General features: G+C 40.2%; 1 protein-coding gene across 4 annotated transcripts in view; it reads right to left on the bottom strand.

Annotated features, from left to right (window-relative positions):
• Positions 1-27,068, bottom strand: part of MGAT5 (alpha-1,6-mannosylglycoprotein 6-beta-N-acetylglucosaminyltransferase) — a 122,776-nt gene that overhangs the window by 12,684 nt on the left and 83,024 nt on the right. For all 4 annotated transcript variants that reach the window (XR_014540974.1, XM_083582273.1, XM_083582274.1 and 1 more), the window contains exons 8-13: positions 26,218-26,387; positions 23,593-23,727; positions 20,514-20,647; positions 19,437-19,570; positions 6,764-6,913; positions 1,366-1,512 (exon numbers count right to left, since the gene is read on the bottom strand). Coding sequence is in view for 3 of the 4 variants with exons in the window: in XM_083582273.1 (XP_083438399.1) it covers positions 1,366-1,512; positions 6,764-6,913; positions 19,437-19,570; positions 20,514-20,647; positions 23,593-23,727; positions 26,218-26,387 (870 nt within the window). In the remaining variant the exon portion in view is untranslated. The remainder of the gene's footprint in view (positions 1-1,365; positions 1,513-6,763; positions 6,914-19,436; positions 19,571-20,513; positions 20,648-23,592; positions 23,728-26,217; positions 26,388-27,068) is intronic.

Genomic DNA, 27,068 nt, shown 5'->3' on the forward strand with positions numbered 1-27,068 from the left:
CCCTTTTATTAAGTTAATGGCCCCCTCTGACTGCCCTTTCTAGGAACTAAAACAGCCAAACAAATATCCTTTATACTGATTTAAATACAAATATCTTCATAGAATTTTATTTGTACTTTTTTAATAGGCTATGTGCTGTCAGCATACAGGATTCAGGTGGTGGTGACTATAAAACATTATAAATATTGAGGAACAAGCTGTTATTTCCAAGTAACAAGAAGTATGCTCAGGAGTGAACACGTGAACTCCATTATCTATGGGAAGGGAGCAGGGTGTGCATACAAGCCCTGGCACAAAATCCGCATCCACCTCACCGCCTATACTTAATGCCTGACTATCCCTGTGTTTGAATTTGAGTAGAGTCCTGATCAGGAACCTTGAAATGTGTGGCTGCAAGTAAAAGTTCACTGTAGACCTCCATCACCCAACACAGGGAAGGTTGGGGGGGTGCAAGGACCTTGCCCCTAAAGTCTAGCAAAATAATTCAAGTGGTTGGTGTGTTTTTTCCACTTGCTGGAAATTGGACAGAGTTTAACTTTCTTGCATTTAATGTACATAAAGCTAAATAAATGTGCAAACACACCTCACAAAAAAAAACCTGTGGCCTGCTTAGAATTACACTCTTAAGATTTTCATACATTGATTTTTGTTTTTAGCAATTATGATTTCCTGTGTAAACTGAACCAATTGAAAGAATTGAGCACTGATACTATTCTAGATACAAATGTCTAAAAGCAATTGCAGGTTATAGGCTCAGAAGGAAACAATGGTGTTGGATTGGAAATAAGTGGTATTGGCAACAAAGTTAATAAGAATATGCAAAAATGGATCGATAATGTATGAAAATACTGAGTTATAAAATGTTAAGTAATGGAGATAAGATAAATGAAAGAGGGTAAGGATTTGCTGATTTGATTATTTAAATGGGAATACAAGAAGGGGAGGTGTGAGGAAGTCAAAGAAACAAGCAAATGAGTTTTATGTTATGAAAAACAATTGTTCTTAATTTTTCTTGTTGTTAATGTATGTTTTATTTATCTTTTTATTTTATTTTTTCTTTTGTTATTATGTGTTTTTGTATGTTTGTTTTTGTGAAATCTTAATAAATATTTCTTAAAAAAAACAGAAGGAAACAATCTCAGACCAAGAGTTTGCTATGGCAATAGCAATGAAATCCCATACTTTGGTGATGCTTAGAAATTTAAAAAAGGACGTGCTACAAAAGCTACTGTTTCCTGCTTGGCAGGGGGTTGGACTCAATGGCCCTTGTGGTCTCTTCCAACTCTATGATTCTATGATTCTATGACATGTCCAACCAGCAGTACACACAATAGAAAATTGTGAATATGGATGTTGATTGCTTACCTCTCGGAGTGTTGGCTTGCCTTTGAAGAAATCTGTGTTTTTGCTGCTTTTGGGTGGATTAAATTTTGGATTCAGAAATGCACATCCATTTGCAATGGCCTCTAGAGGGGCAGGTCCCTCATATGGAAAACCAAGACCAACAAAGAGCTGTAAAATAGAAACACTCATAACGTTAGCTTTTACTTCATTTTTTCTGCTACATTTTATTTCTGTGTTAGGCATTATTCCCTTTCCTGATTAGTTTTAAACTGTAAAATTTGTTTAGCTAACTTGTATTATTTTATGCAATGTTGCATGGATCGATTCTTTTGTATTTATTATTGACACAAGTACAGGTGGTTTGGGGAGGCTGCCTGTGACGTAACAGGAGGGTCAGCCTGGACATCTAACTCACAAAGTAAGGCAGCTTCCTGCCCTATATCTGATGACTGCCAAAGGTGCTTGCTTTTGCAACATGCCACTCTTCTGAAAGAGCCATGAAAATATACTGCAAACCTGATAACCTTTCTATAACAGGCAAAAGTGAAAATGATAAAACCCTTTTCCTAAAATAAAACCTTCTCTAAATTAAAAACAAGTTTTATAAAGCAGTCCCTATTTCCAATATTTCTGTAGTGGGCGGGGGAGAGAAAGGAGGAAGGGAACATCATATTTTTAGATTTCTTTACAGCCAAAAGTGCAGTGAAAAAAGGTGAAGCAAGGCAAACTGTCTTTCCATTATTGCGAGAATGTATTTTGGCCCACTTTCTTGGTAACACATATCACCAAGTCCTAAGCTTTGACCGAAGTCCACTTCATCCACAACCACAATTCACAGATCTCAAGACATTCTAGGCCCATCACAGAGTAATAGAACTACTATTAGATCCTGGCATAAGGAGGAAGTATGTCTTTGGGGAGTTAGCAAATACTTTGCTTGAACTTGTGGCGCACAATGATTACTACACAAATGGCTTAAAATGTCTTGCATAGAGTAGCTGAGCAGGGTAGCATTCTTGAATAAGCATATTCTTCAAACAGCACTAGACTTCCAAAGACCAACGGCAGATGGCAGCAAAGTTTGCAGGAATGTGCACTTAGTCTACAACAGCGAGTCCAGCTAAAACTACTTGGAAAGGTGTGTGAAAAGGCTGTTCTTGGAAATTGTTTAGCATAAGAGATGAAAGAAGGAAGTGTGAGTGGTCTGCAAAAAGTCACCTGAAAGTAAGTTGCATAGAAGTACCTGGTCTTATAGACCATTTTGTCTAACCCCAGCCTGATGCAGGAAACCGAGAGCTACACAGCTACTCCTCAGACATCTATATGAGTGCTATCCTGCCCCCTTGGTCTTCTCTCCTTTGGCTAAGCCAGGGTTCCCCAAACCTGGGCTCCAGCTGTTTTTGGACTACCACTCCCATCATCCCTAGCTAGCAGTGGTCAGGGATGATGCAAATTGTAGTCCAAAAATAGCTAGAGACCCAAGTTTGGGAAACTCTGGACTAAACATTCCCAGTTCGTTTAGCCCAAAGAAGGCTAACCTGTAGCCCTCCAGGTATTGTTGAACTCCCATGACCATCAGCCCTAGCCAGCATGGCCAATCGTCAGAGATGATGGCAGCTGCAGTACAAAAACACCTGAAGAGGCGCAGACTCCAATCCCTGACTTGACCTTACCTTATAAAGCTTGTTTTTTTATACTGCTCACCATAATCATTGTTCTCGTCTAACCCACTCCACTCTGTTTGTATCTTTATTAAAGTGTAGCACTCAGAAATGGGACACTGTACTCCAGTGGGGTCTGATTAGTGAATAAAATGGAACTTAATTACTTTACATGTCCTGGAAACTATGACTCTATTGATGCAGTCTAAAGCCAAATTTTTCTCTTTTGCTGCTGCATCATGTTGCTGACTCATATCAGTATGTGGCTGGCTACAATCCTGAGGTCCTGTTTGCAGGAATTATTGCCAAGTCAGGATCATCCGTCCTATACCTGTGCATTTGATTTCTCTCACACTGAAGAACTTTGCCTTAGTTTTTGCCGAACTTTGTTTGGTCAGCTTCAGCCCAGTTTCCCATCCTGTCAAGGTCAACTTGAATTTTATTTTAATCTTCTGAGAGGTTCTCCTTCCTAGTTTTGTGTTATTTGCAAATGTGATGACTCATTCCACCCTTTTATATTTATAAAAAGTTGAAGCCACAGCCCTGCAGCACCTCACTTGAAAACTCGTTCCAGTCTGATGAGGAACCACTAATGAGTACAATTTCACACCAGCTGTGAATCCACCTGACAGCAATGTCATTTAGCCTGCATTTAAACGGTTTGCTAACCAAGGTACAATGGGGGGGGGGCTTTGTCAAAGTCTCTGCTGAAATATAGACATACCATAAGCATCCCACAACCCACTAAACCTGTAACTCAACAAAGATGATAAATTTATTCTGGCAGGATTATTAATTACAAATTTATACATGTTTCTACTAATACTGCATTATCATCAAGATGCTTTCAATCTGACTCCTTTATAATATATTTAAGCATCTTCCCTGGTAATGAAACTGGACTGTTATGTAGTTTCCTTGATTCACCTTTCCCTAACCTTTTGAAAATTGGGCAGTCCTGCCTCTTCTCACTTGTTCTCCAGGATTTCTCAAATGTTCTCAGAGTACACCAGTGAGTTCCTTTAGTACATGGGTAGGCAATCTAAGGCCCGGGGGCCAGATCCGGCCCAATCGCCTCCTAATTCCAGCCCACGGATGCTCTGGGAATCAGCATGTTTTTACATGAATAGAATGTGTGCTTTTATTTAAAATGCATCTCTGGGTTATTTGTGGAGCATAGGAATTCGTTCATTATTATTTTTTCAAAATATAGTCCGGCCCTGCACAAGGTCTGAGGGACAGTGAACCGGCCCCCTGCTGAAAAAGTTTGCTGACCCCTGCTTTATTACTTTAGGGTGCAATTTGTCTGGCCCTCAATACTTGAACTTGGCATCTTTGTTTCTATTGACTAATTCCTTATCTATCTGAACTGCAATCCTGACCTTCATTAATTATGCTAATTATGCAAGGTTGTACACTATCTCTTTTGAGAGAAGATGAAGGAAAGATCGAAGATATGCAGTGCTGCCTTCTCTGTGTCACCCTTTAGCATTTCACCATGCTTACTGAGAAGTCCATTGTACGTACCTGAAAAACCCTTTCTGTTGCTCTCAGCATCTCTAGCCAGCTTCAGCTCATTCTGAGTTTTAGCTTTCCTGACACTGTCCCTACAAATCTGGATTCCTTGTCTGCACTTGTCCTTGGTTACCTGTCCTCCCTTTATAAATGACCTTTTTTATTTTTAGCTCCTCACTATACTTTCACATTGCCTTTTGTATACCTCTCTCTCAATCTCTCTCTCTCTCTTAGCTGTGCCTCCCTTCTTCAGGACCTCTCGGCCACCTGAGGAATTTCCCTATCTAGTATTTCTCTGAGCTTATTAAAATCAGGGTTTCCCCCCTGAAATTCAACTCATTCACTTTTGATGAATTTGAGAATTATTTGGCCACTTTCTCCAAAAGTTTCTGCTACTTAAATGTCCTGACTTTCTCTTTCCTACTGGTTAAGGCCAATCTATCTTACTCCTTCCCCCTCTCCTCTGAAAAAAGGAAGTCCTCACCAAGTATGGCCACATGAATGGGTCTTTCCAGCCATCACACTTTCAGCAAATTGTCACATCTTAAAGTCTCCAGATGACTCTGGAACCCCATATGACAGGGAAAAAAGGTAATCATTTGAAGGAACCTTTGTTGGAACATGAGCTTCCACGCACAAATCTTGATTTGGACATCCTGCAATGATCCGTGCCATTGGAGAGGGGCAAGTTTTAATACCCAAAAGCTCCTGGCAAAGACTGCTGCTGAGAATTATTAACTTGTAAGTCTTAAGTGGGCAGGATTCAGGCTCTTTTGAGATGAACAATACTGGATATTAAATCAACAATTTTTTAGTATAGATTATGAATATACCTCTTCAAAAGAAAAATAGGGCAAAGTGCCATCTGGCTGCAAAATGTTATAACCCTTATTTCAGAGTGCCTTTTGTGGAGAGGCTGACAGTGAAATACAGGAAAAGAAAACCTCCTAACAAAATCTACTGATGTATCAAACTGCATTATGAGTTCCCACTTTTTTTTTTAAGATTTAATGGGCTCAACATTTACAGAGAACAACCTGATCTATTTCTGCATTCCCATGCAGCAAACAAAAAAGTAGACAAGTCTGATAAGCAATTAAATTATATCTTTTAATTAGCAGCAGCAGAAACATGGCCGAACCATTAATTAAAGGACTTTAAAATGTCACCAACAATTCAGCAGTGGCTGAGTTTTAATTAGTTACAGAAAATGATACTGGATGGGTAGATAAGCATTCTTCACTTTTTACCTCGACACTGTTGGAACATCTTTTCTGTTCTATATGCTGTCAACTTATTTAACAAAAGCTCCTTAGGGGAGAGTGTGCAGCTCACATGTCTTGACAGCACAGGGGCTTCTGTTACCACTTAATAATAAATACAGCACCAACTGTCCTCCACTCATATTAAATAGCTGCTACCATCTGTGAAGTATAACTTGGAAGTAACGACACTACAAACTTCACCAATTGGATCAAAATTATAAGCAGCACATACCACCATTTCAATAAGAAAGGAAATCATTTTACTGAGTGATGTTTTGCTTCCCTTTAAATGAAAATCTTCTTTCAAAAAGATCCCATCCAAGCAAATCTTTTTGGCTTTTTTGAAAGAATATTTTCAGTATTTTTGTGGCGAATGTTCTTTGCTTTTTTGGCAGGAACACGCATGTATTTGGTGTTTAATACTTTTGAAATATTAAGATTTTTGTTGAATTTTTGTCATTTGTACTGTCTGCATTTGCATTATTTTGTATTCACGTTTAATTGTTCTTTGTGAACTGCCCTGGGAACCTTTTCAGGCTGATAGGTAAATAAAAAGTAGCATAACAGAAACACAACATAATAAACAGCTATTTGTGTGTATTTGTGTGAGAGGGATTTTGCCTCAAGTTTGCTGAGCCAAATTCTGAAGTGCGTTTGTGTGGGAGGAGTGTTTCTGAAATCATCAAACTTGGTTCTCATGCATGCAAAACTTCTAGAGGGTGGAAGGGCGGCTATTTAACAGTGAAAGCTTTTCATTTTTCTAAACAAACTTAACACACATATGAAGCACCATCCCAATAAGAAATTGAAACCAGTGGAAACCAGTGGCAAATGTTTAGAGCTGTTATGGTACAATGAGCATAATGGGCCAAGCGCTTCATGGGGGCGGGGAGTAAATGCATTTCAATGCACATGTATTTTAATCTTTTGGGGTTTTGCTTCTTCTTCTTTTCTTTTTTTGCATACCAGCCAACTTACCTTTGTCCCTCTCAGCAGGAACTGCAAATCCCGGCCACTGAGGATGCCATGGTTTTTAACATAGCTGGGCATGTAGACAGTACTTGTCCCGTGGACAGTTCCATGAACTTCTGTATAGGTATGAATGACATCCAAATAAGCTTTCTTATCCTAGTAAGGAAACATAAGCCAACCAAAACTGAGTCTTCACATAATGCAGAGGCCTATCTATCTAATTACCCACCACCACTACACAATACAATATCTCCTGCTGCTCCAAGACTCCCCTGATCCTATGGAGCAGAATTTCAAAGGGCAAAGGGGCTGTAGCAGTGGTCAGATCAGCAAAAAATGCTGCAGTACCCCATCGGTACTCCCACCATTGGAACTAGTTAAAAGTTCTTATTTCACCAAGCTCTTATTTCACCAAGCTCTTATTTCACCAAGGAGACTGGTTATGCTAAGTTTTGGGCCCCACACATCTGAGTCACACAAAATAATTACTGATCCTCTCCAAAATTAACTCCGTCAAAGCAATGACAAACCTAGACAGCATCTTAAAAAGCAGAGACATCACCTTGCCAACAAAGGTCCGTATAGTTAGTTTCCCAGTAGTGATGTATGGAAGTGAGAGCTGGACCATAAAGAAGGCTGATCGCCGAAGAATTGATGCTTTTGAATTATGGTGCTGGAGGAGACTCTTGAGAGTCCCATGGACTGCAAGAAGAACAAACCTATCCATTCTTAAGGAAATCAGCCCTGAGTGCTCACTGGAAGGACAGATCGTGAAGCTGAGGCTCCAATACTTTGGCTACCTCATGAGAAGAGAAGACTCCCTGGAAAAGACCCTGATGTTGGGAAAGATGGAGGGCACAAGGAGAAGGGGACAACAGAGGATGAGATGGTTGGACAGTGTTCTTGAAGCTACCAGCATGAGTTTGACCAAACTGTGGGAGGCAGTGGAAGACAGGAGTGCCTAGCGTGCTCTGGTCCATGGGGTCACGAAGAGTCAGACACGACTAAGCGACTAAACAACAACATGCAAGTGCTTTGAAGAAAAAAGAATCCCCCTCATATTCCCCAGTCCACAAAAGCTTAATGGTGGAGTCATGCTGCTCTTTACATACATGGTGGCATTTAAAAATTCTTCTCTAGAGTGAGCCACAACGTCTCTTGGTTTCCCCCCATATACTAGGACTTGAAGCAATGTGGAAAACTAGGGGCTTTGTTTGGAAGAAATTTATTTCATAAAAAAAACCCTTGACCTGCTTTCCTCTTCTCTAGAACTCATTCAAAGATGGATTGTGAAGTGCTCAGTATAGAATAACCCTTGAAACATATTGCATGAATGAGTCTTCTCAACTGTGTAAATCAGCAACCTCAAAGTCTGGTTTCTAGTTGAGAAGTAAATGTACCCTTTGTCTCCAGTGGGATCCCTCAGTTCCATCACATGCAACACTGACACACTATTCCCTGATTGTTGGTTAAAAGCCATGCGCAGATGCTCATTCAAAGGTTACAGGAGACTAGGAAGAATCTTCCTGCCTTGAGCCCTGTAAAATCCAAGCATCTTCACATATATTTGAATTATCAGTTTAAGAACACAAAACACACTAGCTATTACATCTTCTAATGCAGAGTAAATATATTGTAAGAAGTTTTATTTAATTAAAAATTATTTCAGAATTTCAATACCACACTTCATTCTTTTGGGGTTTTCATGATGGTGTATGATCAGTGATCTTAACAGGGCAATAGGACAATAAATAAAATCCAGAAAGTGCCCCATCCAGAAAGAAACCCATTAAAATGATTTGCTTCCAAAATGGTCCCTCCCGCATGGCAACACTGGTGCCCTGCTAGGCAAGCCTCTTTGCGGGGGGAGGGGGTGTTTTGTAGTTGACGGTCTACCACTCAAAAATCCCTCTCTATTGCTGTTGAAGATCACACATCCAGTAAAGGAGGAGATGATTATTTGGTCTTTCCTTTAGAAAAATGTCCTCCTTTTTGGACTACAACTCCAATCAGTTTTTGATCCCAAGATTTCAGCAGTCTTCAGCACCCCTTCCTTGAACATGCTTCCACTTAGCTTTCCTTTGAGCTCAGATCTCTTTTCCTTGCTCACTTCCTACTATAGTACACACAGCTAGTTCCTGGGCTTATCTGTAAATTCCAAACCCTGTCTTCATGAAAACTCAAGCCAGAAAAAAACAGCTTGGCTTAATTTTTCTGATTTCATTAAACTCAATCAGGTTGGAGTTGTTTTTTTTTTTTAATGCAAATTCTTCCTTAAAGAGAAGTATGCCTAATTAACTTGTTTTGTACGGTTGTTAGTTTTAAAAATTGTATTGTGTTCTTGATGTAACCCATGTTTAGACCTTATGGTGAAGGGCGGGTAGGAAATTATAATAATGATGCTGATGACGACAACAACAATTCTAGCATCTACAAACTCTGACACATTATTTACATGACTGTGGTCTTTGAAATAGAGCTTGAATCAAGATCAGTATGGGGCTGCTCAGACAGATGCTAAGGTGAGATTAAAGCTCTTGGTTGTTCCTTTGATCAAGCAAGATGCATTCCCAGGTGATGGGTACTATGAGAACACCTTCAACACACACACCCCACTCACACTACTCCTTTAAATCTCTGTACTTTGAAGGAAAAACGTGGAGGGGGGCATTTGGGATCAACCAACAGGCAGTAGGAGCATGCCTTGCTCGATACTTTCAACACATCCCTCCCACATTTCTCCTTCAAAACTCTGCGGAGACTTGAAGGAGAAACTCAAGGGTGTGTGTGTGTGTGTGAGAGAGAGAGAGAGAGAGAGAGAGGGAGAGAGAGAAAGCCCTTTGTAAACATCCCCATTGGTGGATGTTTACAAAAGGGCTATTTGAAAGCCCCACAGTATGCTTTGAAGTGCAATCAACGATGGAGTGTGTGTGTGTCTTCAAAAGGAAGAATCTCTCAACATCACTATGATAGCAGCTATCAACTTCAGTCCATGGTGGGGTATGTGTGAGAGAGATAAATATCTAGCCAGAAAAGACTACCCACCCCTGCTCCATAGGAATGTTCATATTCTAATCCAAAGTGTTTTAGAGCACAATGTGGTTACTGTGAATATAATAGTAAATCATGTCATATTTTCTTTTGTACAGTATTATAAATTTTAATTTCTTAATCCATTTAGAATTTACAATACTTTTTTAATTTCAAGGATCAGCTCACACACCAAGTGAATTATCTGAGATTTAGTTCTTTTTCAGTGTTCAAAGGGCAGGAGGAAGGGATGGTGGGAACAGAAGAAACGTTTTAAGGAAAGGTTGCTTAGAAACAGAATAGACTTGTTAAATCTTTTGACACAGATTAGGATAGGCAGGGCTAGTACTTGTTTGCAACTGGAATAGAGAGATATAAGAGACAAGAGACATAAAATGGGTCAAACTAAGGCCACATATTTATTAACTTAACTTCTGCACTGCAAATGAAACAGTGCAATCAGCTAATTTCCACTGATGGCCTCGGTCCTGTATACCTGAAGAAGCGTCTCCACCCCCATCGTTCAGCCCGGACACTGAGATCCAGCACCGCGGGCCTTCTGGCGGTTCCCTCACTGCAAGGTTACAGGGAACCAGGCAGAGGGCCTTCTCGGGAGTGGCGCCTGCTCTGTGGAACAGCCTCCCATCAGATGTCAAGGAAATAAGCAGCTATCCTACTTTTAAAAGACACCTTAAGGCAGCCCTGTTTAGGGAAGTTTTTAATATTTAATGCTGTATTGTGTTTTTAATATTCGATTGGGAGCCACCCAGAGTGGCCGGGGAAACCCAGCCAGATGGGTGGGGTATAAATAATAAATTATTATTGTTGTGACTGCCTTGGATGCACCAAGTCCTGTCCTCAGCAAGGGTAATGACCAGGCATAGCTCCATTGCCTAGGCCTTACCTTCGAGTGAACAGGGATGCCTTCCTGACCCTGTCTCATGCCAGGGCCATACAACTCAAGGCACATGAGGTATCCAGGCTAAGGGCCCCACAACTCAGAACATTGGGCCTCCAAAATGCCCAATGAGGCCAAAGGGGGCGTGGCACAAACCCCACAGCCATGCCCCCGATAGAGATGTTTATGTGTGTGCAAACCTCTACATGCATGTCCATGCATCTTATATCTTCCTGGCCAGGTGCAAATGACACTCCAGGGGTGCGGTGCTACACAGCCAGAGCGAACTTCATTTGCCAAGGCTTTTCAGAGAAAAGCTAGGCTCCCAACACGAAACTCTACCACAGAGCCGCAAAAGAGTGGTTCTTATTCCTCGGGCAGAACCAGCAGCTGCTTTCTTCTTGACAGCTACGATAAACTTGCCATTTACAGAAGGCACTTCTGTTGATCATCGAATACACAACTGTTATTACTTTATGCCAATTATTTTCCACCTACAACCCTCCTCCGTATGCAAGACCTTTCACATCAGAGAATGGGATGACAAAGCCTGATGCGTTTCTCCCTCTTAAAGCAACATTAAACTGGAAAATATAATCATGCGTGTACAATTTTCAATGGGAAAGGGGCAAATTTCCACAAGCTTTCTTTATGGTAATCAGCTGCAGAAACATAGGAAGGAAAGAAAGAACACACGTGTTCTGTTTTAAATGGAGATAGTAAGGAGGAGGAGGTAAAGCTGCCTGAGCCATCAAACTGGCAACCTACAATTAGCAAAAATGTGCATTATTTAAAAATTATGCAGGTCACCTCCACAGAATAGTAATCTTGTTAATCAATGATCTGCTAAAAGCCACAGGAACAAAGTGCAATCCAGCTATAGTCTGTGCGTGGGGGGAGCCCAAGCATTACCTCACTGCTCGATTGTCACCACACCAGGCAGTCTTGTTCTATAGCTCTATGCTCTGACTTCTCATAGAATTCAATGGAAAACGAGAACAGGGGTAGCCAACATGGCACTCTCCAGATGTTGTTGGACTACAACTCCCAGAATTCCTGACCACTGCCCATGCTGGCTGGGGCTGATGTCCACAACATCTGGAGAGCATCATGCTGGCGACACCTGTACTGGAAGCATTTTTTTAAAAAATAACTATTGCTACACAGCTGGATACATGGTTGGAGACCACAACACATGCTTTTTAAAAGATAAGTGCAGGATTTCTAAAAGATATATAAATGTGTGTATGTATCTAAGATCTGTTTTCCAAGTGAGTTGATAAATCTCACGATTTAATGGAATTTTTCTCCGTACAAAAGACAAAACAAAACCCTCCATGTAGAAAGCGAGACCTAAAGGAGCTAGTCTAGCTTTCTCCGGCACAGCTTCCGATGTATTATGATGCCTTTTAGTGGAGCAGCATTCAATCATGTCAGTTTCACTTGCAGGATTAAACACTACAACCCAGACACAGCAACCCAACATTTTATTAGCAATCTGCTTTAGGTGGAATTGACCAGTAATTCTAGCCTAGGGATACCTATCATAGTGCCCTGCAGATGTTGATAGACTAAAACTCCCACCATCCTTGGCTGGGGCTGATAGGAACAGGTGTCCAACTCGGTTGGGATAGCAGCATGTTGGCTACCCCTCCTCTAGTCTTTAGTTCTGTATTCCATAACGGCCCTGCAGATGTGACTACAGATAGAAAAATCAAAAGTCTTGCCATTGTTACAAGATTAAATGAGACAAACTTCAGGAAAGATTTGAAGCAGCTGAACATGATCGGGGACAACTTTGTTATTTTTAAAATGTCACATTTAATGCAGCAAGATGTGTGGAACTAGAAATTAATTGTAACTCTCAATAGCAGATACTTTTTCAAAATCTCACGAGGGAATATGGTAGAATCTTAAATCTATCTATGTTTTCTCTTTTCAATCCTGCTTAATGCCGAAGCATACAAAAAGAGCTTCTGAGTGCCAGTTATATAAATTCAATTTGGCAGAAGGATCTGTTATTCCTTCTTGGATTTCATTCTCAATAATACAGCTTCTGTAAAACAAATTACATTCCCAGAAACACATGTGTAAACAGCTATTTCCTCAAACAGGTGCCAACTGAGTGGAATCTTGTGAAATATTTTGTCTCTACTGCACAAGGAAAAGTCTTTCCATCCATATCCCTATTCCACCCCATCTAACTAAATAGATTCCATCTATTAGGAAGACTGCATGCAGATCTTATGCATTTGCTACACAATCCTTACAATCCTAATATATTTTGTTCTGAAACACCCGCGTCATCTAGCCATGGCTTTGGAACAACCCTAGGATTATCCCACAATTAGGGTGAGTGGCTTTTCTGTGCATGGCATCACAGCTAAATTTCATAAACAATCAAGGACAAACTAGAGGTGATGATTGTGCTGCAATTTTAATTATCCCCAAATTCTTAGTCATTAAAAAATAATAATCAAATATAGATATAGCTTTTGAACATAGCATTCTTAGTTCTGGTGTTCAAGCACTTTATCACTGTTTATCATAAGGTATATAAAGACATGAACCTGGTGTAGCAAAGATAATTAAGGAATGAATATAGCACAATGTAGTGAGCATCAAGAGAACCACTGTAGAAAGACAGCATGACAAATATTCGGCCTTATTTTATAGATAAAAATGTGACTATACAAATGCAGTCATTACTCTGAAATCTGGGCTGGCACAGATGTAAATCTGGGTTTACCTTAATTACAGTTGAAAATTCTTCCAATGAACTATTTAATCATTATTTGCAGATTTAAGAGATTGACTCTTTATTTGCAAACATATGTTAAGCAAGGAACAAACACTGTGTACAGCAGGACAAACTTTGGAGAGTATGATTCAAATTCAATAGGTTGAAAAGATCATCTTTATTCCCTGCATCTCTAATTTATCTGCCTATGCTTGTGAAGGTGTAGGCAAAGCAGCACCACCCATGCAGACTTGAGGTAACCGGGATGTTTCCAGATGCCGGGGGGGGGGGGGACGACCAAAACCCAACTGCCTTTAGGAATGGAAATGGGAGACACCCATATGGAGAAATCAAGGGTTTTAATGTAGTGTAAAGCTATCTACTTCACCCCCTAAAAACATCCCTAAATGGAGAACCCTTGTGACAAAACAAGCCACTGAGTGCAGAGCACTCTCAGTGGGGAACAGAATATTAACTGACTGATACTGAGGAAAACCAGACCAGTGGAAGGAGCAATGGAATGGATTGGTTGGAACTCTGAGTAAAAGCACAGCACACTGTAACATTTTGTGGCTGGTTGCTACTTGTTACATGGCTATTAACAATTTGCATAACTTTTTTCTAGGGATACTCAATGGCACATAGTACCGGCACCTCCACCCCACCCACCCCACCCCAGTTAAAAGTGCAGCACTTATTGTAACAACTTCATGGTGAGTACCAACACCTTTTTTTCCCTATCTATAAAAAGCAATGACTATTTGGTATAAATCAGCAGCTCCCTTCCCCCAAATCTGGAGAGGTAGGATCCCTGATGAGCTTGTGTGTGTGTATCACTAGAAAACTGGAGAAGATGAGTGAGCGGGAGCCTGAAATCCCAAATGTTTGAGGAAGAAGCTCTGTTCTACTGAATACAAACAAGTACCATTTCTTCTCTACTGTCCACCAATGCCACACACTGTTCATATTCTGCAGCAAGTTCTATCCACCTATTATCTGTTTTGCCTGCATGTTACAACTGTTCATTTAACAGCTGGGAACCTGGAGAGGTGTAATGATCAGGAGGTTGCTGTCACTGCCCTTACCCTTACAAGCATGCATCCTCCAGATGGTCTTTAATTAGGCTAGGAAGATGAGTAACACAGAACAAGCGGCACTAGAATATTTTCATCCCCCAGGAAAAGCAAAGATCTAAGGACTGAAGAAGGATTCCGTATTCATTTCTGATCTATCTATAGTGGGTAGAACAGGGGAGTGAGAGGGCAAACACTATACTAGTTAAGATAATATTTTATTTTTTCCACAGTGAATGTTAATATGCAAGGAGACATTAACTGACATTTCTGGAAAGAGCTATTTTACAGATGGGGCATTTAACAACGGATACGAATATGCTGGATATGGCAGACAAATTGACAGGGAGGAAAGGAAGGAACTAAGGAAGAAGGGGAGGGAGCTGGGGGAAAATAAACTAAAAGAAAAATCTGAAAATAAATCTGATATATCTTTTTGAGTACAAGACCCAAGTCTATCTGACAGGCTGTTCTTCTGATGTACTACTAATCACATTAGGAAATAAACTGATTAATTATACTCATTTTTTATTGAGGCTTTTAAAAGTCTCCTAGTACTGATAATAGAACAGAATGCATAATCACAAAAGCTGAAAATGAATTAACAGTTTCCAATGCTGCTAAAATGTGTACTCTAGCACAAGGAGCACACTCTAAAAACCTTGAGTGTTCGTAAATGAGGATGAAAAAGTTAATGATTTTTCTTCAAAGTCACAATGAAAGCAGCACAACTACCACTTAAATAATAAGAAAATAATTTTTCTGCTCAAGAACCATGGGCAAATATAGGACAATCAAAACCTCAATATGCTGCTAAACAAATGAAATGAACAGACAGCTGCCACACAGAGAAAAAGTCTTGATAGGCCTTCAGGCTTTGTAACGGGCAGACAAAATAGGCTGGCAAAGGGGCCACTAGGCATTTGTCATTCTCTCTGTGTCTCTTTTCTTCTGCCATGGCGCCTTCTTGAAGTGGGCTTAACCTAGCAGATTTATCCCTATGGGAAGTATAATGAGAAATGCTTTCACTGAGCAAGTTTGTACACTGTGGCTTTAAATCACTGGGAAATCCCAGGAAATTACTACAGTACGGATGAAGAAACTACGTGTCCAAGGTCTGTACTATGAATTATGAAGAGCTCTCATGGTTTTCTGCTGCTAGCCCGAACTAAGATGCCCCACAAAACGCAAATAATTTGTGAAACCCTTGAAAATTGAAATGACACCTGTACTCCTAAATTTGTACTCTTAAATCCTCAGTCTGGCATGTTTCTGTAAAGGACTGAGCAACAGCTTAAGATAATTGCGTACACTTGTTTTTCCTTAAGGAACAATATCTTACACAAATTATTAGAGCTGCTTTAGCACTAGATAATGTACATGTGCACACACACATCATGTATGCCATCATGTTAAAAGCTTCTATATGCATCTGTACACCACTGCATACATGCATGTATGGCAGCTTGAATTGGCTGTGGCTTCCTAAATATTCTAAATGCAACACTGTAAATCAGCTTTCCCCCAACAACTTCTAGCATCACTGATGGGAGTTATAGTTCAAGACGACACCCTGCGAGAGGGCACCAGGTTCAGGGAAACTGGTATGCACCATATATCCACTCATTTATTTTTGGGATTTATTCAACAATTTCCCAGGATGCCTAGGCATTCTAATCTAAGAAGCAGCTTTTAGTCATAGGTTAATGGCATAAAAGGGAGATGTACCTGATTGACTGATTGACTGAGTGTTCTCTAATAGTTTAAAGCAGGGTAGCATCCACTCCATGACATCTGTGGCTGCGTGTGCATGATAAAATCCTGGTCTAATAAGCCAGCATATATACAGTTGATACGCATCTCCTTTGCCTCTCCCTTCACTTGAACGGTGAAACAAACCAGATAATTTCTCCTTTGGTCTGAAAAGGGAGTATGGCTAACGGCTTCCAAACAAGCCGGACTCAGAAGCTAGTATTAAAGTACCTTCTCTGTGATTTACAGACACTGCTTGGTATAGATGATAGCTCTTTTGGAAGGTAAGAGAACAGAGATGGCTTCTTGCATAAACAACTCTTTTTACTTTTGTGTGCGCGCAAAATTGAACTTTTAAACAATGCAAATTCAGTTAATTCTTTTCCTCAACCCAAACTCTTGATGTTGTGACTAGCTGAAATCCCGCTTTCGGTAACTAAAGTACTTATCTGGGTTGCAAGCTATTGATTCTTTATTCTAGAAGGCTAGGTGTAAAACCTGGTATTTGTAGCACCAAGGAGAGATTTACCCAGCCTCCAAGATCCATCTGCAAACATGCTACAATATCTAGCCTAACCTCTCTGTACTAAAAACAAACAAAGAAAAACCATCACCTCCTGCTTTATGTAACATCTTGCCTGGACAACTCAAAAGCTTGCAACAAATTTGCAATGTTTTGATAGGTCCAATAAAGTTGTTGGCCAACCAGATTTTGAAACTTCTTGCTTACATGCTAACACAGCTGCCTTTGGCTGTTAACATGCCATTATAATTCAGTTTGTTACAACTGCATTTCAGCTAGCCATTTACCCAATAAAATGACAACATATAAGCACAAAAGGTTAAGATTACCTCATCTGGCTCTCAGCAGCTACCTCTTATGAAGAGCTAGAAATTACAGAACTTTAATTGCACAGAGTAGTACTTGCTGCATTTGCTTCTCTGAATACTTGTGTTGTATTATGGACGATGTCCATGCCCTCTGGGCAATAATGGGACAACACGAAGCCTTTCTACTGAGAATGGAGGGCAATTTGGAGAACGCCCCAAGGCAGCCTTCCCCAACCTAGTGCCCTGCAGATGTTTTGGACTACAACTCCCATAATCACTGACCAGTGGTCATGCTAGCTGGGGCTGATAGGAGCTAGAGAAGAAGAAGAAGAAGAAGAAGAAGAAGAAGAAGAAGAAGAAGCAGAAAAGAAGAAGAAGAAGAAGAAGAAGAAGAAGAAGAAGAAGAAGAAGAAGAAGCAGAAAAGAAGAAGAAGAAGAAGAAGAAGAAGAAGAAGAAGAAGAAGAAGAGTAGTAGTAGTAGTAGTAGTAGTAGTAGTTTGGATTTGATATCCCGCTTTATCACTACCTGAAGGAGTCTCAAAACGGCTAACATTCTCCTTTCCCTTCCTCCCCCACAATAAACACTCCGTGAGGTGAGTGGGGCTGAGAGACTTCAGAGAAGCGTGACTAGCCCAAGGTCACCCAACAGCTGCATGTGGAGGAGCGGGGAATCGAAGTCGGTTCACCAGATTACAAGTCTACCACTCTTAACCACTACACCACACTGGCTCTAGACTCCTAAACATCTAGAGGGCAATAGGCTGGGGAAGGATACTCCAAGGTGTTTGTTCTTCTAGCAGACCAGAGGTGACCAAGGATTGTTTTTTTGCCCTTGTTCTCTGGAGCTGTATGCTTAATTCTCAAGAGAAATGAACAAAAGAAAATCTCTTTTGTAAGCACATAGCTCTCTCTCTCTCTGCACTTCTTTCTGGATGAGGAGAATGCCTTGAAGTCAGTGCTAAGAAATTTGACTCAGTCAAGACCTTGCCGTGCATGTGAAAATAGGTGAATTATTTAATATTATGATTACAGGGAAACAGCAAGTCAGCAAGTAAAAAAGAAAAAAGACTTTAGGCAAAAGATAACTCATAGGTTATCATTTTTGGAAGTGCCAATGGCCTAGTCTACCATTGGCACTTTATCATAAACAATACTTTTAAAATAATACCTAATTCAATGGATCTTTAAACATGTAAAAGCAATTCCTTTGAGCATTTTGGAAAGACAAATAATAACTGAAACTAGAGAAATCAACTCTTCTGTTTTCCTTTCAGTACCTACAAGTTCAACAACACATGAATCCACAAGCAAGTTTGGCCAGAGGCTGCTACCCAGAGACCAATTACTTATAACAAATGAGAGAGTTGGAGTAAGTCTCCATTGGCTATTGTGTGGCTTCACAATGTGTAGCTGCACAAATCAGGGCCTCTATCTTCCACTATGGTCAGGATTGTGAATACTTTGATTACAAAGAAACTTGAGAGTGTTGGAAACAGGGATTTTTTGGGAGGCATTTGTAAGGCTAAACATTCAGTTAAACTGACAATTAGCTGGAGATCCTTTGGTAAAAAGAATGTGACACTCACACTAGAAATCTCACAAATGGAAACAGAGAAGCAGTGCATGTAATAGTGTGTTAAAAGACAGTGGGCAGGATTCACCTAACCAGCCTCATCAACAGAAGCCCTGTTCAAGGACTTCCACATGTACAATTTGGCTCCTGCACTCCCTGAATTATTTTTTTTTGGGGGGGTGGCAGTAAAACCACCTGAACAACACGAGGAGGTAGGAGAGAGAGGAATCATTCCACCTGACAAGTTGTAATGCTTCCCAGATAGAATGATTGGAAGAGCATGATGTTGAATTCCACCCAGTAAGTACAGCTAGGAGAGTTTTTGTTTCCAATATTCAGATATAATATGGAAAGTAGTTTGACTGAGAAGCCAACCAGGAGCTCTAAGTTTCTTTTCAATGCATGGAAATTGAGGAGACGGGAAAAGACAAGAGTCAAATGTTTGTACTTGCTCATACACATTATGATAAACCAGCTAATGGCTTGGTACAGATTAATGGCATGTCCCTTTCGCCTTCCAAATCTTTCAGTTATAAACATGGTGCAATAAATCTGGCTGAACATATAATGACGTAAAATTGTGTACAAGACTATAGTCTAAAGGAGCTGCATCTTTTGTTAAAAACCTCTTTGAACAGATAATATCTGCCGGCATTGTTTTCTAAAAAGTACCTGTCAAACACTAATTAAAATATAGCTCAGTTTAAGCTTGCAACTTTGTGTTCTGCTCAGTCATTGAAAATGAACTTCCAAGAAAAGATTTGTTCAGCATAGCAACTCACCTTCCAGAAGTTATCAACTTTGCCATAGACAAGCGACTGGTCCTGCCTTTTAATTACGTTGAAGTGCTTGATGTCACTGGAATTCAGATATTGTTCCACAACAAAACCAAGGAAACTATTGTCTGGAGTGTGAGCTGTAAACCAATCAACCAAATAAACAAAAAGTCAGCACTGCATCATTATGCATCACTGCCATAAGTCTTATCTTCTATTATGTATTTTCCTAAGGATATTGTCATGCTGCAATTCACATGGCTGTTGACAGGTAGCACTGTGAGGTAAAGTAAAGGTAAAGGGACCCCTGACCATTAGGTCCAGTTGTGACCGACTTATTGCGGCGGTTGCGGCGCTTATCTCGCTTTATTGGCCAAGGGACCTGACGTACAGCTTCTGGGTCACGTGGTCAGCATGACTAAGCTGCTTCTGGCAAACCAGAGCAGCACTACTTGCACTTTGATGTGCTTTTGAACTGCTAGGTGGGCAGGAGCTGAGACCGGGAGGGGATTCAAATCGCCGACCTTCTGATCAGCAAGTCCTAGGCTCTGTGGTTTAACCCACAGCGCCACTGTGAGGTACAGCATGGTAAAAAAAACAAAAAAAACCTGGTCTCAGAACTGCTGAGCGAAGGCAGCAGCATAAGGGGCTGAGGAGAGGGAGATAGAAAGGCAGGAGGTGGCACAGGCCAGAGGATGGGTGGCCCAGTGAGCAAGATGTCTGGCAAGGTGTAAGGAGAAAAGGGAAGAGGAGGGAGGGGAGAGAGTGTCCTTGATGATGCGTAAGGGGAGGGGTGGCTTTGGTGAGGGGGTTGATAAGGGTAGGTGGGATGGTCCAGCAAAGAGAGCAGGGATGCAGCCCCTAGCATTTAATAAGTGCTTAGAATATATGTTTACCCTTTCATTATATTCAAAGACTTGTAATATTAAAAGTGAAGGATACCAAAATAACTACAGACCTATAAAAACAGTTTAATATGTGGACATATCTTCTTTTTTATGTAATAGCTTGACTTGGAGGACTCCGAGGGCTAACTCCTATTCTGAAAAGCACAAATTGCTTTTGTAAACAACTTGAACTTACGAAACATTGTGTAGAATTGTTGTGGGTTAAGGTTCCATTTTCCCCATGGAGTTTTGTGGCCTTTAGATTGGGCATAATGAGCATGGTTAAACTCTGGTTCAGTCCCAAATGAATCTAGCACTCGTAACATGCACCTGTGCAAAGATAAAGGAAGGCAACAACAGGGTTAGTAATTGGTGACCATGCCTTCTAAAGCTGATACAAAAATTTCTGGCATAACCGAGAATAAAAGCAATACCATGATATGTGTCAAGAAATCAGCATGGTTACTATTCATAGTTATTTATGCCAAAGAAAATATGGTAAACATCTGCCTCTGATAGCAACACCACGGGCCAATTTACACCATAAAGGGCCATAAATTCTCCCAAAATACCAAGTATTATTATTCTTACTTGCACGTGTCCTAGAAGTACTTCTCAACAATGCCCTAGGAGTACTTTGTTGAGAAGTTTTGATAGAAAAAGTATTTGAAAGGCAGTTTCAGAGTTGGGATGGGATCAAGAGGTGGGGGGGGGGGAGAGAAGAGTTGCAATAAATTAAACACAAAGAAGGATTTTCTGACAATAAGAGCTGTTGAAGAGTGGATCAGACTCCCTTGGGAAGTGGACTGTCCTTCCTTGGAGGTTTTTAAGCAGAGTTTGGATGGCCACCTGTCATGGATGCTTTAGCTGAGTTCCTGTATTGCAGAGGGTTGGACTAGATGACCCTTGGTGTCCCTTCCAATGCTACAATTCTGTCATTCTATTTTATGCATCCATGATACTTCCACATTCTAAGTCCCCTAAGTCTGCACTGGGTAGCTGAAATTCAAAGCTTTATGTCAACCGCTTTCAGTGAAAACATTTTACAGCAGCAGAATTATTTTTTGATTACATCAAGTGCTTGTCGGGAACCAAACGTATTATTTAGTAGAATAAATCATACAGCAGAAGGAAGCTGTTGGGTTATACTGTGGAAAGGAGAGTGGGATTTGAATAAAAGCATTTGGTTTTAAGCCAAATGCAGGACGTGGGATGATTCTTGGAAGATAAGGATTAGCAAAATGAGTAGGCTGAATTAACTATCTGAAATACAGTGACAGGTTACATAATATTTATTATTCTCCCCGTTGCAGTAAAACTGATAACAAAGAAATGAATCACCAAGTCAAGTTTTAATGCACTGTTATGCATATGATGCACTCTTAAAAATAATGTTTGAAGGAAAGTAAACCAAAGTTAAGAAAAGGTATATAATGTGATTCCTAAAGTAGCTTTACTGTTAAGTTTTCTTCTTCTCTACTTTTCATAGAACTATAGGACTGAAAGGGATACCAGGGGCCATCTAGTCCAACCCCTGTAATACAGGAATCTCAACACCTGGTCCCCCATCCAATTTGAAACCATACCAGACTCTACTTAGATTGCAAACGTGCTAGCAGTTTTACTGCTATACCACTTGGAGGTGTTTTGCTGACTTCCACTTTATAGAGTACCAAAGAATAACTGGAAAACAGAAAGCTTAAAGAAAACCAAAGGATCACTAATTCAACTTCCTGAACTGAAAAGACAAGAAATTGTTGGAACCCATTGTCAACAAATGCCTCCAGAGCCCATAGCTTTCCAAAGCACTTTATTCCATTACTCAGTTCATGCTGCAAAATGAATAGTTAACTGAGTTACCTCAAATGCTAAAAACAGCCTTTTTTCAATTTGAACCATTTGGTAAAGAAAAGCAGCAAAGAAAAGTTGACATATCCATGTTATTTCATATATTTAATGAACTAGGAAGAAGGAAAACAATGAGGTTTTAGTTTGTCAGGCACATTTTTTCCTCCCATCTTCTTCCTATCAGAATCTGCTCAGTTTCTAAAATTTGGAATCCAGTGGCAATGTAAACCTACATGAATGAAAAATGAGTGAATATATGTTCCCCGTTCATATTTTCAATTATGTTTTTCAGGCTCTGTTCTGCTACAACTGCAAACCGTGGCTTGGTGTTACGTGATAAAGCTTGCACACACACGCACACTCTCCTTGCTCATCTGAAAAAAATATTTACTTCCATTTTCCTGCAAGCCTATTACATTTGAGTCATCCAAATATGGATTATGCTTTCATTCCAAACTAGAATGGCAAACCACAGCTTGAAGCTGATTTGAAAACATGATTTGGAAGAGCAAGTATAAACTGTAGTTCAGTTCACCACTCTGGATAGAAAAACAAGCCCTGGATTGTTTGTAAGAGGAAGTAATTGGGTGTCAGTGGGGAGAAGGGCGGGTATGAATACAAGGTTTGTTCACAGTGCACCAAAATAAAGTCTGGAGATACACCTGAGTGACCCTGACCACAAAAAACTAAAGCAACTAAAAAGCAAGAAGAATGCAAAATAATGCAATTTATTTTGGTTAAGTATACTTTCAGATATGCATAATCAAATACTGAAAAACAAAACAGATAACAAAACAGAGATTAATAAATCTAATCTGCAAAAAGTAGTGACTCCAATTGCCAGATGCATTTCAAACTTCTTCTTCAGTGGCATATAAACAACAATTAGTGGATTAGCTACTGCATAGTAGAGTCAGATTCAGGCTTGCATAAATCAGGAATCTTAGTCTTAAGAAAAAAATATTACATTTCTGCTCTGTGCAAGATATATCCTCCTGATATCCAGGAATTTTCCAGTTCCACTTCACTGAAGGGAGACTCCCAACGCTCTGGCCTTGAGGGACATAAGGGGGTACGGAAGCTACTGTCATACAATTTCTTACAAGTTGGGCACTTGTGTTTTAAAGCAGGAGCAAGGCTGCTTGTTGAGCACAGACGTGCAAATGAACAGAGCCCCTATGAAAAAGAAGCTACTCATACACAGGAGTTTTCCCCCGATGTCCACACAAGATGTGAGGACAGCCTGGGTATGTGACACTGGCGTCATGGCCTTATGTGAATGCTCTATAGAAGAGTAGCACATAAATAGGGCTAGTTTAAAAATTCAGATTCAACATCAGGAACAATGAGGAGAAAGTTGTAAAAATGCACTAGACATGTGGAACTACAATTCCTTCTGATAAATTGCTTTAGAAAGGAATACTTACTGATAGTGAACCCAGGATGGTCCAAGGGTTTTCTTGAACTGAGTGAGTCCAACAATGTCAATGTAAATTAGTTCCACTACTTTATCCCCTTGAGTTGGGCAGCCAGATCTATTACCAACAACCTTCTTCATAATCCTAATAGTAAGAAAAAAGAAAAACTTTATTTCCACCGAATTCCTGCATTCATACATAAGAATGAAATAAATTTAGTCTTAACAGTGAGCTTTTATTTTTCCATTCCCAGAGTCAGAATGACTAACAAACCGATGTGTGTGTGTGTATGCGCATGTATTGCCTCAACAGGATTTTTGAAGAACAGTGTCTGAGCAGGAGTCACTGCAACTCCAAAAGCCTAACCAAGGCAGTATTCTAACCCTCAAATTATCAGCGCTGATCTAACATCTTGCTGGCCTGGTTCACAGAACACCATATGTTAAACTATGGTTTACCAGGACTGTGAGAACATGTGGATTCCTGGAGAGAAGTTCACAGTCACTTTACTCATCCCATCTTAAGCCATGGTTTGATTTAGTGCGTCATCAAAACCTAGCCTTGTGGTTAGGCTCTTTCCTTGCTAACTGTGAGCTACAGCCAAGGCTTGTTCTCAGCACTTGGGTTTGGAAAACAAGCTAAGCCAAATCGTTGGTTAGCTCAGCAGAGGAGTTAAAAAAAGACCAGGAAGAAAGCATAGTGGTTGCAACCAACTCTCCTTGTACCTGCACATCCACAGAGTCCCAGAAAACCGCAGTATGGCTTACTGTATTGTGCAGGCAAAGACTAATGTGAAAAATATGGTTTGTGCAACATGGCTTTCGTGTCCTCTACTCTTCACTGCTGCCTTCTCCAGGAGCCCCACTAGAATGAAGTGGAATATTGTGTCAGGGAATGGAAGCAGGATATGGAATAGGTTGGAGCTGGAGGGCATCTTCCCTATAAGGAATTCCACACCCTTGAGTGCCCCCTCCCCATTTCCTGCCTAGCAATCCAATACTGATAGGTAACCTTCACAAATGACCTTGGGTTCTGTTTTCCCTCTATGAACTACATGTCTCAGAGAAGCCAATTCTCCGTGTACTGTATACTTGTGAAACACTGCAAGAGGAATAAATCCCCAAGCTTACCATGGTATGGGTGTGCACATGGATGTACACATGCGCAATAGCTCTTCTTCCCCATTTGGTAGTAGGTGAGCTACAATGTGCTTCCAATTTCTTACTGGGGTTTTATATATCGGGAAAGTGAGGGGCCTGGTGGGCTCTCTACTAAGACAAAAGCTTGCCTCAAAAAATTTGGTCTTTCCAGATGCAACTAACTTGCCAGATCCTCAATCTCCAGAGAAATTATGCTAGTCTCATTTTGAAATCGCATTAGTCTCACATTTCAGCAAACAGCACTACTGATAGAGGTATTAATGCATAGAAATGTCCACAACAGGGTTAACACTTGATAACTTCCTTAGCATAAACATGTGCTCACTGCACTGGCAGAAATACAGTGAAACCAGACCAGATTAAAACAGATAGGGATACCCTATTACGTTAAACTCACATAATTCTTTCCACAAATGGGCCTATTCATGTACCAAAGGAGTGTCACCAAACAGTATGACTAATCCATTAAGCCCATATTGTAAACATTTTAATTCATGGCTGCTTATGTATATTATACAAATACAAGCACACACACTTCCGGGACTAGCTGCCATACATTAACTCTCTGGCTTAATTTACAAGGAAACATAATAGAGAAGTCTTTCAGGCTTATTGAGTTGAGATATGGTACAGCAGAACAGTTCTTTGGGGCCCTGAAATCAAAGCTCATCGGTTTCTGACATACAAATACAGTCACCCCACAACTATGCGCCTAAAACCACGTATAGTCAAAACATGTTAGATGTCATAGTGGGTGGGGTTTGCCTTTGTTCCTAGAAGCCTGCCTCCTTTCTGCCTGCTTTTATCTTTTATTATTTGTTTGCATTTTTTTTGCCAAGAGCATAAGGCTGAATGCAAACAAATTAAGTGTGCATGTTGTGGGCTTGCTGTACCACCACCTGTGCTATTAAACATCACCCCCAGCACAATACAGTATAACCATGGGCTTAATTCTCAATGTATATCCAATGAAATAATTTGGAAATTATGGGTCGCATGCTGAAGAACAGGATCTTCAGAAAACAGCTCAAAATCCAAAACCTGTCTGAACAAAACGATGGCTTTCACACAAATTAACCACAACCAATCTAATTTGCTGATAAACAGATTCATGTTGGAAATAAAGGTTATTTAAGAAAAAGAGGTAACAAATTAGAACACATTTCTCTTGCTGCAGATGTCTAGCACACCTGTAATGGCAGAGAATAGAACTGCTTAGTTCTGAATTTTCCAGCATTCATTTATGAAGCCTAAGGAGGAAGCAGTGACAATGAAAACATATTATGCTTTTCATGGTGCACATATTTAGCTTATGAAAATAATCTACTTATCATCTGTTTAGTGAATTATCACTTTCATTTTCCTCTTCACAAAATTATAGGCTGTAGAATAAAGGCTTCAAGAGAGTTTGCAGTTAAAGGAAGGGTTTTTTTTTTTGGTACTCAAGTTTCAAAGTGGAAAATAATCTCCTTACTCCTTGAGCTCTGCCAATGAAGCTGAAATCCTAATGTCATGGCCCAGTAAATAGAGAGATGTAATTAAATCACTCCACTGGACTAATTCACCAAGTGGGCCACCACTAAAGGCATTTTCTGCAATCTTGAATCCAGATTCTTTTGTGAGGAGTCCCAGATGAACAAGGACCTGAAAAAGAAAGCTGAAATGTAAGTATTCAGTACTGGATATATATTGAACAGAGGGTTTAACTATAACATCATTTTACATCAATAGCCCCAATTGCTACAACATAGCATATTAAATATTTGTACTTAATTATTTCAATCACTTATAAAACACGTAGTATTTTCTAAGCATATGGAGCTGTTCATTTACAGCATCTACAGAACGTTAAAAACACACACAAGATACTCCTCAGCCACAGACTCACAGGCACAATGCAAAAGGAAAAGAAACTAAGAGAATTAAGTCATGCATTAAAAGCATCAATTATTGAAATTACTTCAGACCTACTCGTGTGGGCAGAAGTGTGCAGAGAGAGAAGCAAGGCCTCACTTTTGTGTGAGAAGCATGTGCAAGCTTCTTGTTTGTGAGCTGGGGATTTGCACAGCTGGGACCTGTGGCGTAGCATGGGCGGGGCAATGGGGGAAATTGCCCTGGGTGCAAAATTTCATAAGATAAAAAGAAAGTAATAATAATAATAATAATAATAATAATAATAATAATAATAATAATAATAGCATGCCCTCTGCCTCACACAGAACTGGTGATGGCCAGTTGCTCAGGTTCCCTCTGCACGGGCTTTTGAAAGATACCCGCTCCTGACCAAACCCCCATCCTGCTTGATGCTCACAGGCATCACAGCTG

This window comes from Podarcis filfolensis, assembly GCF_964270895.1.
Source record: "Podarcis filfolensis genome assembly, chromosome: 1".
Taxonomy (NCBI): Eukaryota; Metazoa; Chordata; class Lepidosauria; order Squamata; family Lacertidae; genus Podarcis; species Podarcis filfolensis.